Genomic DNA, 14,186 nt, shown 5'->3' on the forward strand with positions numbered 1-14,186 from the left:
AGACCTTCTCAGTATCTCAAATAGAATAAGAAACATTTCACATCTCAAGTGCAGATTTCAGCAACAGATATTAAAGTATTTTAAGTCAGCTTAAGATAATAACTGGGGAATTAGTGAAGTACTATAGGTTCACCTTTCAGTGTCACTAAAGTGATTCAGTAATAATCTTGAGCTAGCCTACATGAATGGAACTGTCTGAAAGTAGGTGCATCTGTACTGTAAGCAATAAAAGATGAAAAGCCAATGAAAATATTTTGATATTTCATGAAACACAGAGAAAAGAAGAGGCAGACCCACATCCAACACAAATTCAATACTTTCAAGAAAACATTAGTATGCCTGGAGATTTCATTCAAGGTCTGACCTTTCGGAAAATGAGCAACAATATTTCCACTAACTTTACTGGAACCAATCTGAGCAGCCAAGTGCTGACATATAATGTGATTGCAAGCTGTTCTCGATACAATTTTTGTTTGGCAATTAATATTACTCTGTTATTTTACAAGTAAGATTTTTATCTTCTTTTCTTTGGTTTTACTTAGAGTGTCACACATTACGTACCTGTAAATCTCGGAGTGTTGCCTCCTGCTCCTGGGCATCACCATCAAGATGTGATAAACAGTCAAGTTTTTCCTTTTCCTTCTCCAACCATACTTCAAAGGCCTTCAAATTTTTTTGGTACTCTTGATGTAATGTAAGAAGTCCTTCAGCTTTTGTTACTGCCTCCTGTTTGTTAAAGTATTTACACATATGTATACATATCTTAGTGTATCAACAAATCAAGAAAATATAAAACCCAGAAATCCATAAAGGGGAAAAGTTTGTATCTGATGCTCAGCTTTCCTAGAATTCAAGAGTACTTTGACTCTGAAGATGGTTTAATCAATTACAAGGAAAGAGAGGGCACTTGTAGGGTTATAGATACTTATCCTAAAAGATTCTTCACATAAATTTGTGACCTCTGAGATTTTAGTTTTGATCTGGGATTACTTTTAAATAATAGCTTAGTTTCTAATAGCAAGAGACTTTCTTGATTTTTATATCAATTTAAATTAACTTTGCTGAAGTGAGGGGAAGAGGAGGGGCAGACACTGATCTCTTTTCTCTGGTGACCAGTGACAGGACCAGAGGGAATGGCCTAAAGTTGTGTCAGAGGAGGTTTAGGTTGGATGTTAGAAAAAGGTTCTTCACCCAGAGGGTGGTTGGGCACTAGAACAGGCTCCCCAGGGAAGTGGTCAAAGCACCAAGCCTGACAAAGTTCAAGAAGCATTTGGACAATACCCTTGGGCACAGGATGTGTCTCTTGGGGATGGTCCTGTGCAGGGCCAGGAGTTGGACTTGATGATCCTTGTGGGTCCCTTCCAACTTGGCATATTCTGTGATTCTTCAATTAATAAGCACATGAGCTTAGAAATTACATTTTTCATTTTGCACGACTTTTTTTTTTTTTGCTCATGGAATAAGAATTTTCTATTAAGAATATCTATCATCCTAGGTTTGAAGACTACCCAAATTCTTTGTAGGCAGTTCCTACAGAACACAGTAAGAAACAGACTACAATTCTTCTGTGTATGTGGGTGAGCAAGTTACAGTAATTTCACATCTCAGCAATAAAATATTACCATATCTGGGCTACAGAAGGAAAGGTGTCATATATTAGCACAAGAGTAGTCTTTCTAAGTGCAAGAAAAATATACTACATGTAATCCATACCCCCTAAGAAATTATGGGAATGAGGAATCAAGTCCTGAGGGAGACAAGACAGGCTGCATCTGAGGGCAGCAGGCTCATAAGGAAATAAACACTTTCATAAAAAGCAGCCATGAACCTACTGTCTGCTTTATCTTTTATTTCTAATGGGTCTGTCTAACGGGAGAGAGGAAGAAAACAAGTATTGTCACAAGACCATCTTCTACAAGGCCTATCCATGCCCAGAAGCTGGAAGGTGGAAAGAGAGATCAGTTCTCTTGCCTCTTGACAGTGACTTCAGGAAATTACAGGCCTTGGTCTGCTCAGGTTTGGACCATAAACCCTTCGTGAATCTTGTCAGGTTTTCCCACATGGCCTAAGGCTTTTTAAAGGATTTGACGTTCCTCCCTTTCCAGCTATTTGCTTTGAACTTTGAATTTCTTTCTAAGTGTTGAATGTACTCTTGACACTTAACATCATCACCACAGCTGGGAATGGAAAAGATCAATCATTTGGAATATCAGATGGGAAGAGAAAAAAGCTTCTTGCTGCATGAGGAAAGAGGTACAGAATTCTTGCCTCTGTGAACTACCATCCTTTTGTCATTGTTCCCATGCTGTTGCTCAAACTGAGCAAATATAGGCAGTCTGTATAGCTTTGTGCAAGAGAAAAAGGCAATGGCTAGAGGATCCCCGTGCTAACAGGAATACCGGGTATTCACTAGCACTTCCAAGGACTTACTTATCTTTCTGGCAAACCTGAGCAATTTTATTCACACAAGGTCAAAAGAAAAGAAGATATCTGAGACACGTAGTGTGACTCTTGGGGATGGTCCCAAGAGTTGGACTCTTGGGTTGGACTCAATGATCCTTGTGGGTTCCCGTCAACTCAGCATATTCTGTGATTCTGTGATTCTTGCATGGCATTCTATGCAGTTGTGGAAGAGAGGACCACAAAACAGTGAATCACTTATGTGCTTGAAAAACTGAATTTTGGCCCTTTCTACATGACAAAGGCATCATTGAGACAACAAAATTCAATTTTACTACACTGCTGTCCTGAAGAAAAGTTGGCTGTCTGAGTATACATTAAGCATTATTTATTATCACAGAAGAATTTGGGTTAACTGGAGACAATGACCTAGCTTTAAATCTATCACCAGGTCTTTTATTATTTCTTCTTTATCTTGTATCTTACATCCTGATCTTTATCTGTCTGTGCCCAAATCTTTTCCAGATATACAATATCTATATTTACCAGTAAATGTAGTACTTATAATGCTTGTGTCATTATAGTCAGTTTACTTGCTATTAAGGTTTGAGCTCAATAAGAAGCCTCTGTAGTTGTCAACTGCCTATGAATCACGATTGACTGGTAACATTTATTGCAAACATACACTTACACAAATCACAGGTTCAAAGATTTTTTCAACTTTTCAGTCACAATGGCTAAAGCCATACCTGTGCTGAAGTCAATGAAAATTTTGACATGGACTACCTCAGACTATTCTCCTTGATGATTTTTCAGATTTTTAGAACCTTTCTGAAAAGATCTGCAGCTCAGTGGTACCTGAAGACATATTTATTAATTGCCCTAATAGCTTTCTGTTACATTGTTACAGCTGTATTTAAACTCTTACTCCTCATTTAACTGTAAAATAAATGATAAAGGAAAACACTTTTTCTTTTTGCCAACTGAACAAGGAGTGCTATCAAGAAAAACTGTACCCTTGTTCTTTCTTTGAGGAATTTATACCGCTCCTGAAGGTCCTGGAGTTCAAGCTGAGCAATGTAATGCTCAGCCATCCCACTTCCTTTCACTTCAATGGTCTCCAACAGGCTGTTGTGACTCAACACCTCTTCACTGAGTAGCTGCAAAACAGAAAGAGAAGAACACACAAAGGGCAGCATTAAAACAAGACCATGGATTAATCTTGCAGTTACACAGGCTTTTTGTTGCCTATAAGGTGACATGGGCTTGTTGTTGGTTTGTTGTATGTCAAACACACCTTGGCTTTGCTGAGGGCAGCTGTTTTTTCCCTCAGTTCAGCATACTGCCTTTCAGAAGCATTCATACTTGCTTCTACTTTATCCATCCATCTGGAAAACTGATGAATATCTTCCTGGTAACTTGTCCATTTGGATAGGGCTCCTTCCAGTTGACTGTAATTTAAAAATACATATTCGTTGTGATAGTGGAGGTTCCCATGCTATTTAAGCAGCGAGATACAGTCAAATAAAGATATTCTAGACTATAATTATGAGAAAGATGCATCAGAAACTAAGCAGTCTGTTAAAATCCTACAGGTTTTAACTAGGAGCATTGTTTGGCTAATAAAGAGAAATTAAGTTTTCCAAACCTGGAACGTTAAGGAGGTTTGTAAGTTAGCTGATATATTCTAGGTTTAGTAAAATAATTGCAACTGAAAAAATAAGACGCAGAATCAGAATTTTTCTGTCCTTTTGCATACATTCCAAAGTTACTGCATTCTAATGTTTAATTATCTTTGGCTTTTTAACTTGAAATATTTGCAACTATTGATGCTCCATCAAAGAAGACTACATTTTTTCCCCTATATTTCTTTATTCTATCGCTAGGAGTGTCACTATTGGACACTGCTATAACAATATGTTCTGTGAAATGCTAGCAAGTGGAAAACCAGATAGGATCTTGACAGAGCAACCACTAATGTCCATGACAAGATCTTCTTATTTCTGAGAAGATTTCACGGCATCAAGTGCAACACGAAGTAAAATATACAACAAGATTATGAACATGGAATACAGTTTTTAGAGTATATTGACAATAAGGGTTAGATTCCTCCCCTTTTCTACTTCAAATGAATATGCCACTTACGGCCTCTAGACCTGCAGTGTTTGGCACATGCAGACACTTTACATGAATTTGACTCTTGTAATAATAAAATTGTGGGAATTACTTATCAAAAGTTTAGGCAGAGCTTTGTTGCTAAGCGTCATTCTGCACCTCACGCCATTTTTACCTCTTGCACTGGATACAAGCAGACAGAAGAGAAGCCCAGCTGTCCTTCAAGTTCTGCAACTGCCCTTCAATCACTGGTACTCCCTCCAGAGAAGTATTTTGTAGAACAGATTCTCCTCTTGTCAGAATGATTTTCATTTGTATTTCTTTTTCTTGTTTCACTGCTAGCAGGCTCTAAAAAGTGAGTGGATATTATTTTATTTTTATCATTAACTGGTCATGAATATTCTAACTGGTTTTAAGGAATATGAGTTGAGTATATTTAGCAGCTGGTACAGTCAACTGGAAGAGGGACAGTGGGGTCACAGCTGGGCTTCGACAAGGCAAAAGTGACTTTCAAAGGGTAGGTTCAGGCTATTAAAAAAAATATTAGTTGACAGGGAAGTTTTCATGGAATCTGTGCAGGTACTTACAGTGTATCAGAGAAAGTACTGCCAGGTGGAAAAGCTGACATTCCAAAGGAAATGTCATTTAGATGGAAAACAGGAAGACATATTCACAGAGAAAACAAGATGTAATGACAAAGCTCTTCTACAAGGCTAAAATACACTTCTACCAATCTAGGATTTATTTGCAACTTAAAGTTATCAACAAATAAAGTTAGCAGACTGTCGGCAATGTCAGCCTAGAGACTTAGCTCCTGGAGCTGTGCAGTTGCAAACTAACAGTTCCTAATACTATGCAAAGTCATGAAAAGCCTAAAAGCATGAACCCAAAAGACTCAACGAACAAAAGGCAAAACACAATTTTAGTATTATGCTACAGTCTCTTGATTTTTGATGTATACTTGTAATTTTGAGAATTTTCAGCTCAAAATCTGAGACATCAATAATATAAAAAGTATTGTTTTATAAATACTGCTCTTAGATATTATTGTACACTGATACCAACAGATGCTATTTTATTAACTGTAGTCACCATTTTAAAAGCAATGATAGGAAAAGGTGTTCTGAATCAACTGTATCACCTGTAAGATCTAGGAATATATATTAAAATAACAGAAGTGAATACCCTATTTCATCCATTTAACCTTCAGCAGCCACACAACATCTTTTGAGTACTTTAAGAATTTTCATATATGCAGTTCTCTCTCTCTTAGAGGTCTCTATATCCTTCTTAGACAGAAGTTCTAATAATGAGCTCTTTCTGTTACAAGGAGTTATTTTTCAATAAATTGAAAATCAGTGTCTGAACAACAGTCATTAGACTAATACACAACAAATAAGTATCTTATATTTGTATTCTTCTTATAGATCTAAAAAGAGCAGGTTTTGGACGCTTGTTTCCATACCTCTAGTTTTAACATCCGGCTGTCCAGAACACTCTTGTCTGCGGTGGGATGACGGTATGAATCCAGCATGTGAACTGCATCAGCAATCCAGTCCTGGAGGTCCTTGACACTGTGTGAGAATTGCTGGTGCTCAACTACGATCCTATCCATTCTGGAAATTTTCTCCTGCAATTCATATAGCAGTTAGCACCAACAGTATTTAAAAGATTGCTTATTCCCCATATCTACTTATGGACTTCAGAATGAGTCTCTTAAACTATACTCAGAAATTTGCTTCATACATTGATAACTACAAGTACACCTCCTTGAGCACTCAATGCATTTTGCATACAAGCACACACTAATGCATTGTCCAAAGATAAAATACAAACGAAAAATTCAGAAATGACTTTTTTTGTTTTCTAAATTTAAAGCTTCAGTTTTCTGGTTTTGTTTTTTCTTAAACATCTGGTAAATCACATTTAAACTCCATGTCAGTGTTGCACTGGAAGATAACTTGCGAAATCTACCAGTGCGCAAGAAAGACCTAAGCCTGTGAAGCTATGCCACTGCACCTACATTACTTTGTTAATATTTGGAAAAGACAGACCTGTATTCCTCAATGACTCCCACTGGTATAACCATTCTTCTGAAAAAATCACTGACACTCACACAAATCAAAAAGAAATGCTCAAGTTACATTGCTAAAAGGCTTGAGCTGAACAGGAATACACAGCAGAGTGTATTTCACACTGTGACAGAAGTAAAGTCAAGTCAGTGAAACAGGCTTAGGAAGTTTCTGAGAGGGATCTTTCTCAAGCTTCCACAGCTACCCAAAGAATTTCAGGATTTCTCTCACAGGCTGGATCATCTGTCCTCTGTCTTAGACTCCTTTTTCTCATCCTGTAATCTCCTACAAGTTCTGTTCACATAAGCTTATATTAGTAACACATGCATATTTCGCTTCTTCATTTTCATTGCAGACATGAAAATTTATTATGGTCATGCATGTAATCATTTTTATGAAGTCACAGATATGCTTTATAATTGTTATTTCCACAGCAAATGTAGAAATCAAAAAAAGTAGCAATCCCCCAAACATAAATACTTTCTGAATTGAATAGTTATTCTAAAACATATTCCCTATACCCTTAATCATTCTTGTTATTGTAGCAACTGTCAGCCTAATTCCATATCATGCCTCCTTCATGATGTGAACTTTGCAAAAAGTAATAGTCCTAATATGAAGGCCTTCTTATCTCTCTACACAATAGAGATGGTAGTGTGTCAAGTACCACTCAAAAAAGACAGTTAGGTTAAACTCTTGGTTCTTGGTCTGATGCTTTAGAATTTGGCCTATGCCTGCCCTTCAATCTTCAAAAGCAGCCTAGGAGGTATCTTTTCTAGAAGACCAATCTATTACTTTTAGATGAAGATACTTACAATGCAAATAATCATCATTATAGATGAGATAATAACTTTTCTGCATCATGTATTTTCTAAAAAAACTACCCTTCCCTCATTTTTGAAATATTCTCCTTTCAGGTGCCACTTATTACAAAACTAAAATGTCTTCAATGCTTAAAATAATCAAAATCAAATCTGATTAGAATCAGGTGGGGTTCACTTCTTAATCAACACACTTTTAAATAAAAAAATTAAAAATCAGTTACATTTTGTTGACAGTTCTTACTTTCCACTCCTAAAAGTCAATGTGAAAGACAGAATAGATCAGACACCACAGAGCAGACAAGCAAGACAACTGCAGTGTTTCACATTTCAGTCTTTATTTTTCCCTACATACATCAAAGGAATTGCTTAAAAGCACATACACTGGGTGCATTACCTTTGTCAGGTTGCTTAGAGTAAGATACTGAGAAGACAACTGAGACACTTTGCGCATAAAGCTTTTGCTGACAGCTTGTTCTTCCCCCAGCTGCTGAGCTTTCTCTTTTAGCCTGTTGAGCTGATGCTCGTGGCAGCTTATTTCCTCAAGGACAGACTGTAAAGCAGAAGCACGGTAATATTAAGACTGGGTGCAAGTAAGCTGGAAATAGAGAAGCATGAAGGCACCATGAAAAATAGAAGTGACATATGGCAAGCTTGCTGAGAAAGGCACGCCATACGGTTACAACAATGAAGCAGTATGTCAAAGAAACGTGGAGATGCAAAACTTGATGGAACAGGATCATCAACAGCAAACCTTGAAACCAGTTCTCATCTCATTTAGAGGTCAGGATGCTAGAATGATGAAGCTTGTGTAAGGAAACAATGAGGCCAGGAGGATGGGACAGGAAAGTCTGGCTGTGGTAAACACACTTATAAGTCACCTGCAACTTCTGCTGTTCTCTCCTCTTCGAAGGAAGATCATGGAGCCGACTGCTACTTCCTTGTACTATTTTCTCAGTTGAGGTCAGCCACTCCTGCAAAGGTTCAGCAGTTGCTTCGAAGTCCTTCATCTGGATCTTTAAGTTCTGGGAAGACATGCAAATATCTATGAACATTCTCAGTGCACTGGACATAACTAATGCACAAGACAGAGATTAAGTACACAAAAACAATATGTAATTGCAGGCAAATTATAGAAAACTCTTCAAACAAATTACATCAGCCCTGCCTCTTCCTATCCCACAGACACTGAAATAAAAGTCTGAGAGGGCACACTTTCAAAAAGCAAAACAGAGACAACAATGTACTACACGGTTAAGGGGAGGCTGAAGCAAATTTCCTGTGAATGGAAAGCTTTACAGATCTTAGGAGATTTGACTCAATCTAAGCATAACTAACATAACTAAGGCAACCTGAAGAAAGGTTGATTTTGGATATGAGTTATCTGACTGCAGTCATTCACACTGACCTCTCCTTAAATGGGCTGCCGCTGTGTCTAGGTGATGTTTGACTAAGTTCAACCCAATCTGGGGGAACACTTCTGGTTATACTGTAACATTTTGGTCATACAAATGTGTGCCTTAAAGGCATATGTAGGCATTCCTTCGATGTCTGCATATTTTTCTTGTAGGTTTTTTCTGCATTAGTTAAAAAAAGAACATCAGAAATAATGCATGTGGAATAGAAACCAGAATAGCATAGCTCCTGTGCCCTAGTTATTTTATTTTTTAACCCCAGATATATTTAGTTTTCTTTTTAGATATACCCTTATCACTTGAACATCAGAATGAAAAACTAAGCCTATGAGACTGGGAAATGTTTGACTCAAAAAGACTAACCTCTAAGAACATCCTCTTTCCATGGCAACCCTGATATGAAGAAAGGTAAGTCCTTGCTACTAGAAAATTTTCTTTGAAACGCTTTCCTACATAATGCATTAAATGTATTTAAACTTTTTCTCAGCTGTCTATGCAGCATTGGTTTGGAACAAGAATGCCGATGAACTTTAGTTCCCCTGTGCTCTGCAGGGAATTCCAGATAAGAACTTTTGACCTTAAAACCTAGGACCTTAAAAAAGATTATGATTTTAAGATATTCTCAATCAGCTGGTTGAATTGTGAGTTCTGAACAGAGAAAGGCGCTGGGATTTATTTAAAAAGTTCCTCAAATAAATAGGTACAATTCACCTTTTTGCAATAAAAGAGACAACATTTACACACTGTTCTGGGACTATTCAATCAGCAACAGTGTCAGAAACCTGTGCAGAAATAGTTCTTCAAATAGAAAATGTGTTTTAGTAACCTAGTACATTTGATGAGACTGATGAATTTGAGCAGTTGCCAGCTTTGATTCGGAACAACAGCCTTCTCCATAAAACACTTCACTTAAATCAAAGTGGATTCAGGTCATAAAGATAGAAGCAAACAAAAGTAAAGTGTAAGCAGAAGAATAAAACTTCTTGAAAATAGTTACATATTAATTCTGTCACATCATAAAAACTTACAGCTATACACAAAATCTAAGCTATGCTGTTTGAAACAGAAGCAAATAGGAAATTTAGATCCAGTCTTTCCCCACTGGTTCAATACCTCCAATGCAGATTTCTTCTGGTGGAGGGTGGTGATAAAATTTTTCCAATCTTCTTTAGCAGTAGCAGATTTGTCCTGGATAACTTTAGCCTTTTCCTTTGGTAAAACAGAGCACAGCAGTTCTCCTTTGGATGCTACCAGGTTTAGCTTTTGTTGCCCATTCTCACTTTCCAATAAGAATTCCTAAAAATAGTAATAAAAGAAGCTAATTGGTGAACTTTGGGTCCCAATAAAGGCAAGGTCCCAGAAAATTTATGAGGGATAAGAGTTTACTGTTTCTGCTTGTTAACATGCTAACACATCTTTCAGTATATTCTATTTCAATACTACTTGTATTAATTGGATTTACAGATAACAGCTACTTAATCCAGAAATGCCCCATGTCTAAACAATGTATACATAAGACTCTAGGATCACCTGTATGTTCTGTATTTCCTGAGACAGTTACTGGTCATTTAGTTGGCTATTATACTTTAAATATCCATGGTACAGAAAGTGACAAAAGTTTCACTTCAGCGAACTGAAATGTATCCTGGCAGAGGTAACACAGGGGCCCACTCAGAGACACACACAGGACTGAAGCCTTGCCCATGGGTAAGCTCCACCTATGCTGGCCTTCCCACAAGCATGTAGGGGTGTGGGCCGATGCTTAGATCCTGAGCAATGTCCAATCTGTGTGGTTTATACCTCTGTATCCTTAATTTATCTTCCCTGTTTGAAAGTATTCTTTTTTAACAGAAATCTTGTGTGATGCTGGAGAGTAAGAAGTGTATGGAAAAGGGCATGTGCAAGAATTATACAGATATGTAAGGAAAGAGAGAGATTTTTAAATTCCAGTTTATTGGGACAGTGTTTTTATAATTATTAAAAAACTTTGTGAGCACTTAGGACTCAAAAGAAATTAGCAATATTTTAAACTGTTACTATTATGATTATGTAATACACAAATAGTTTCATATCCATAATCATAAGGTTACATTCACGCTCAAGAGTAACAGGCTTGATACCAGAATTACTAGGTCAGGTTCTGATTCTGTGTTACACTAGAGGTCTTAGTAGAGAATGCAAAGGGTCTGTTAGCTTTGAGATAACATGGATTAAGTTCTGGCTATATTAAAATTTAAGATATACTTGCCTCGTAAGTTAATTATGTCAAATGTGCTAACAGACAGAACATTAACGTTCAAGAAAAAAAAAAGTTTATATAGGTTACTAAGACATCACCAGAAGTCCTAAAGCAGTCAAAAAAAAGTTTATTTCATCTAAAGCAGCTTTCAGGAAGAAGGAGAACAAGGTAAGGTCTTATGCTATGAGGAGGTTGCAGTGATAAAGAAAAAAATTTTACCACTGTTGAAAAAAACCTGCAGCTTTGCTAAAACATTTATATTCAATGTAAAAAATTACCAGGACTTTTCCCCCTGAAATTTTCTCTGAAGATATTCTCATTATGCTGAAGTAAAATATTTGATATATTAATATATTATTTTTTGCTCTTTTAAGTAAACCACTTTAGCAAAGGAAAGTGAATTTACCAAAATGAGATGGAAGTGATTTGGCTTTTGTTATTTTCTGAGAAACAGATATGAATTTCTTCTGTTACACTGTCTAACTAAAGTTGCATTATATAATTCTTACTTTGCTATTTTCAGTTAAAATTAGAGTTCTATTCTATTAATAGAAGTATTTCTTTCAATTGATTTATTAAAATAAACTTCCAGCTGACACTCCTTTCTACAGAACTGTTTGGGTTTATTTTAGCTTTATGTGAAAAAGACACTTTTTAAATGCCCACTTGCACTGCATAGAATTTAACTCTGGTCTCGTACCATAAGGGCTCCACTTCCATACATGAGGAAAAATATTCACATAACTGTGAAATAATTCCAGATACTAAGACCCGATTCTGATATCATTCTGATTTTAGAGTAGTATCCCACTTAAAACATAATTTTTCCCATTGCAAAGAAGAAACAGACAGTTAAAACTTCAAAGCTACTATGAGAGATGACTACTTACAAACTGTAGCCCAACAATTAAGCTAAACAATATAGATTATAAAGAAAAAGAGTGTTTATTTCCTTGCAATTAGTCACCTTCAGTGTTAACAATAACAACATCAACAAAAAATAGTAATTAATCAAACAATCCAATCTGAGCTGCATATGAAATTCATTGGGTCTTCCTTAGACTAGCATTTTACTGTCATAGAGTTACCTGTATTTTCTGCAGACTTGCTGAAGCTTCACTGATATTCTGAGGCACATCAAAGCATTTGGCAGTGGTGACTTTTGCATTGACCAGCCACTGCTGAAAATCCCTGAAAGCCGTCCGAAATCTTTGCTGCAAGATCTGCTCTTTGCTCTGACATCCTTTTGAAGCTTGCAGGCAGAGACTGGGTTTATCACATCAGAGAAGAAGAAGAGAGCAAGGGAGGGAGTGAGGAAAGGTAGGACTCTGTTAGGTGACAATGCTATTATTTAATTCTCAGAAATACAATGGTAAGGTTAGGTTAACCTGGATTCCTCCTACCAAATTTATGCACATAACTGAAGCACCAGGAAATCCACTAGAAGCTTTCAGTTCTTAAAAGTGAAGCATGTAAATTGGGACATAACTGTCACAGATATGACAGGTATAAGTGTTTCCAGAGAGTGACTCAGAGCACCAAAGCATGAACAGACTCTGTAAGCCCTTTTCTCTCTATGGGGACAGGGTGCAGAACCACAGTGATTATTTCTGTGGCTCAGTTAAGTCCACAATGTTAAAAGAGATCAATCTGAGACATCACACCCTTTTTCTGCAGCTACAGAAGGCAAAAGCTATAATCCCCTGCAAAAAACCAGCAGAATCTTGTGTCTGAAATGCAGGTGTCACATTCCAAAGTAAATTAGATAGAGTGACCTGAGAGAAAGACAGAAAGCAAGCAAATGCTACCTCTACTAGCTAGTTCCTGTTTCAAGGAAAAGTAAACTGAAGGACAAAATGAAGAAAAATATATAACTAGCTGGTGGAGCTTGTTCCTCCTTCACACAAATAAGACATGCTGCTACCTCACAGTTTTTTATAAGTACTCTTTCTGAAATAGGTCAGGTATGGACATACATTTAGTTTCACCTGAGTTTAGTGGCATAGCCTGGCTTAAGGGGAAAAAAACCAACAAAGAACAAAAAAAAAATCCAACTTACTACTTTTTATAAATTCTGTTGACACCAAAATCAAAATAATGATTCTAATCACTGCATACCTCTAATTCTAAAATTCTAATTAATGGTTCCCTAAAAGACAGCTCACATCCCGCCACACACTTGAGATTAAATATAAACAAGATGAATGTGTACCTGTTATATTCCTTAATCAATCCTGAAACTTTTGAAGAATGAGTACTCAGATCCCTGGAAAATCTACAAAGATCATTCAACTGACTTTTGATCTCATCTGTAATATGTTCAGACTTTACTAGAGCATCCAATGTTTCCTGTTAAAACAAAAGAAATGAAGAATATTGGTGAGTATGTGTAAAAAAAATACATCTTTTGAATCAAAATTTATCAGAGTTTAAATTCTAACTAATTTATGATCTATGCATATTTACTTTCAAGAGTATTTTAGCAGTCAAACTTAGAGAAGCTTATTTGAAATTATGAGTTTCTAGAGATAAAACTTCTGGACACCTCAACTTTCTTAGCTCAAAATGTTCTCAAAGCACATTTTGAAATATAAATTTCATTTCACTAAATGAGCTATACTCTTGTCAATTAGCTGCATACATATAAAAGTACATATAATTAGGGAACAGAAAATGATATATGTCTATATAAATATAATTGGCCTGTTGACTTGAGTTTAGCATGTTCAATAAAACCTGTTTTGAGCCGTATCCAGAAAGTTAATTTACACCCATAGCTTTTTATCAGCTTCAACTCTTTCACAGATGACTTCATAATGTAAAAGTACAGCTGCTCACAATCCTGTGAGAGTAACTGGGTTACTGCCTGTCATTGCTGCACTGGAAAGACTCTTTCTTTGGAAAGACAGCTAAGCCAACAACAACAAAAAAAGCTCTTTTGTTGGCTTTGCTTTCGTCACTTGGAGAGGTGTGATAAGTATTCCAACAAAAACGGTGCTTGTTGATGTCCACAGCATCTCCACTGGAGAATCCTGCCAGCTACTCCAGCATAATGAGCAGTGCAGACTTGGCTCCTTGCCTCACTAGGAACTAAATTCTTCACACAGTCCTCTTAGACTAACAG

The 14,186-nt window shown here is 36.6% G+C and overlaps 1 protein-coding gene across 16 annotated transcripts in view; it reads right to left on the bottom strand.

Annotated features, from left to right (window-relative positions):
* Positions 1 to 14,186, bottom strand: part of SYNE1 (spectrin repeat containing nuclear envelope protein 1) — a 298,629-nt gene that overhangs the window by 146,719 nt on the left and 137,724 nt on the right. For all 16 annotated transcript variants that reach the window (XM_032684535.1, XM_032684534.1, XM_032684533.1 and 13 more), the window contains 10 exons: positions 13,275 to 13,411; positions 12,151 to 12,328; positions 9,937 to 10,119; positions 8,290 to 8,433; positions 7,806 to 7,961; positions 5,981 to 6,145; positions 4,691 to 4,863; positions 3,698 to 3,851; positions 3,417 to 3,560; positions 562 to 726 (listed from right to left, as the gene is read on the bottom strand). In XM_032684535.1, coding sequence (XP_032540426.1) covers positions 562 to 726; positions 3,417 to 3,560; positions 3,698 to 3,851; positions 4,691 to 4,863; positions 5,981 to 6,145; positions 7,806 to 7,961; positions 8,290 to 8,433; positions 9,937 to 10,119; positions 12,151 to 12,328; positions 13,275 to 13,411 — 1,599 coding nt within the window. The remainder of the gene's footprint in view (positions 1 to 561; positions 727 to 3,416; positions 3,561 to 3,697; positions 3,852 to 4,690; positions 4,864 to 5,980; positions 6,146 to 7,805; positions 7,962 to 8,289; positions 8,434 to 9,936; positions 10,120 to 12,150; positions 12,329 to 13,274; positions 13,412 to 14,186) is intronic.

Source organism: Chiroxiphia lanceolata, chromosome 3, assembly GCF_009829145.1.
Source record: "Chiroxiphia lanceolata isolate bChiLan1 chromosome 3, bChiLan1.pri, whole genome shotgun sequence".
Classification (NCBI taxonomy): Eukaryota; Metazoa; Chordata; class Aves; order Passeriformes; family Pipridae; genus Chiroxiphia; species Chiroxiphia lanceolata.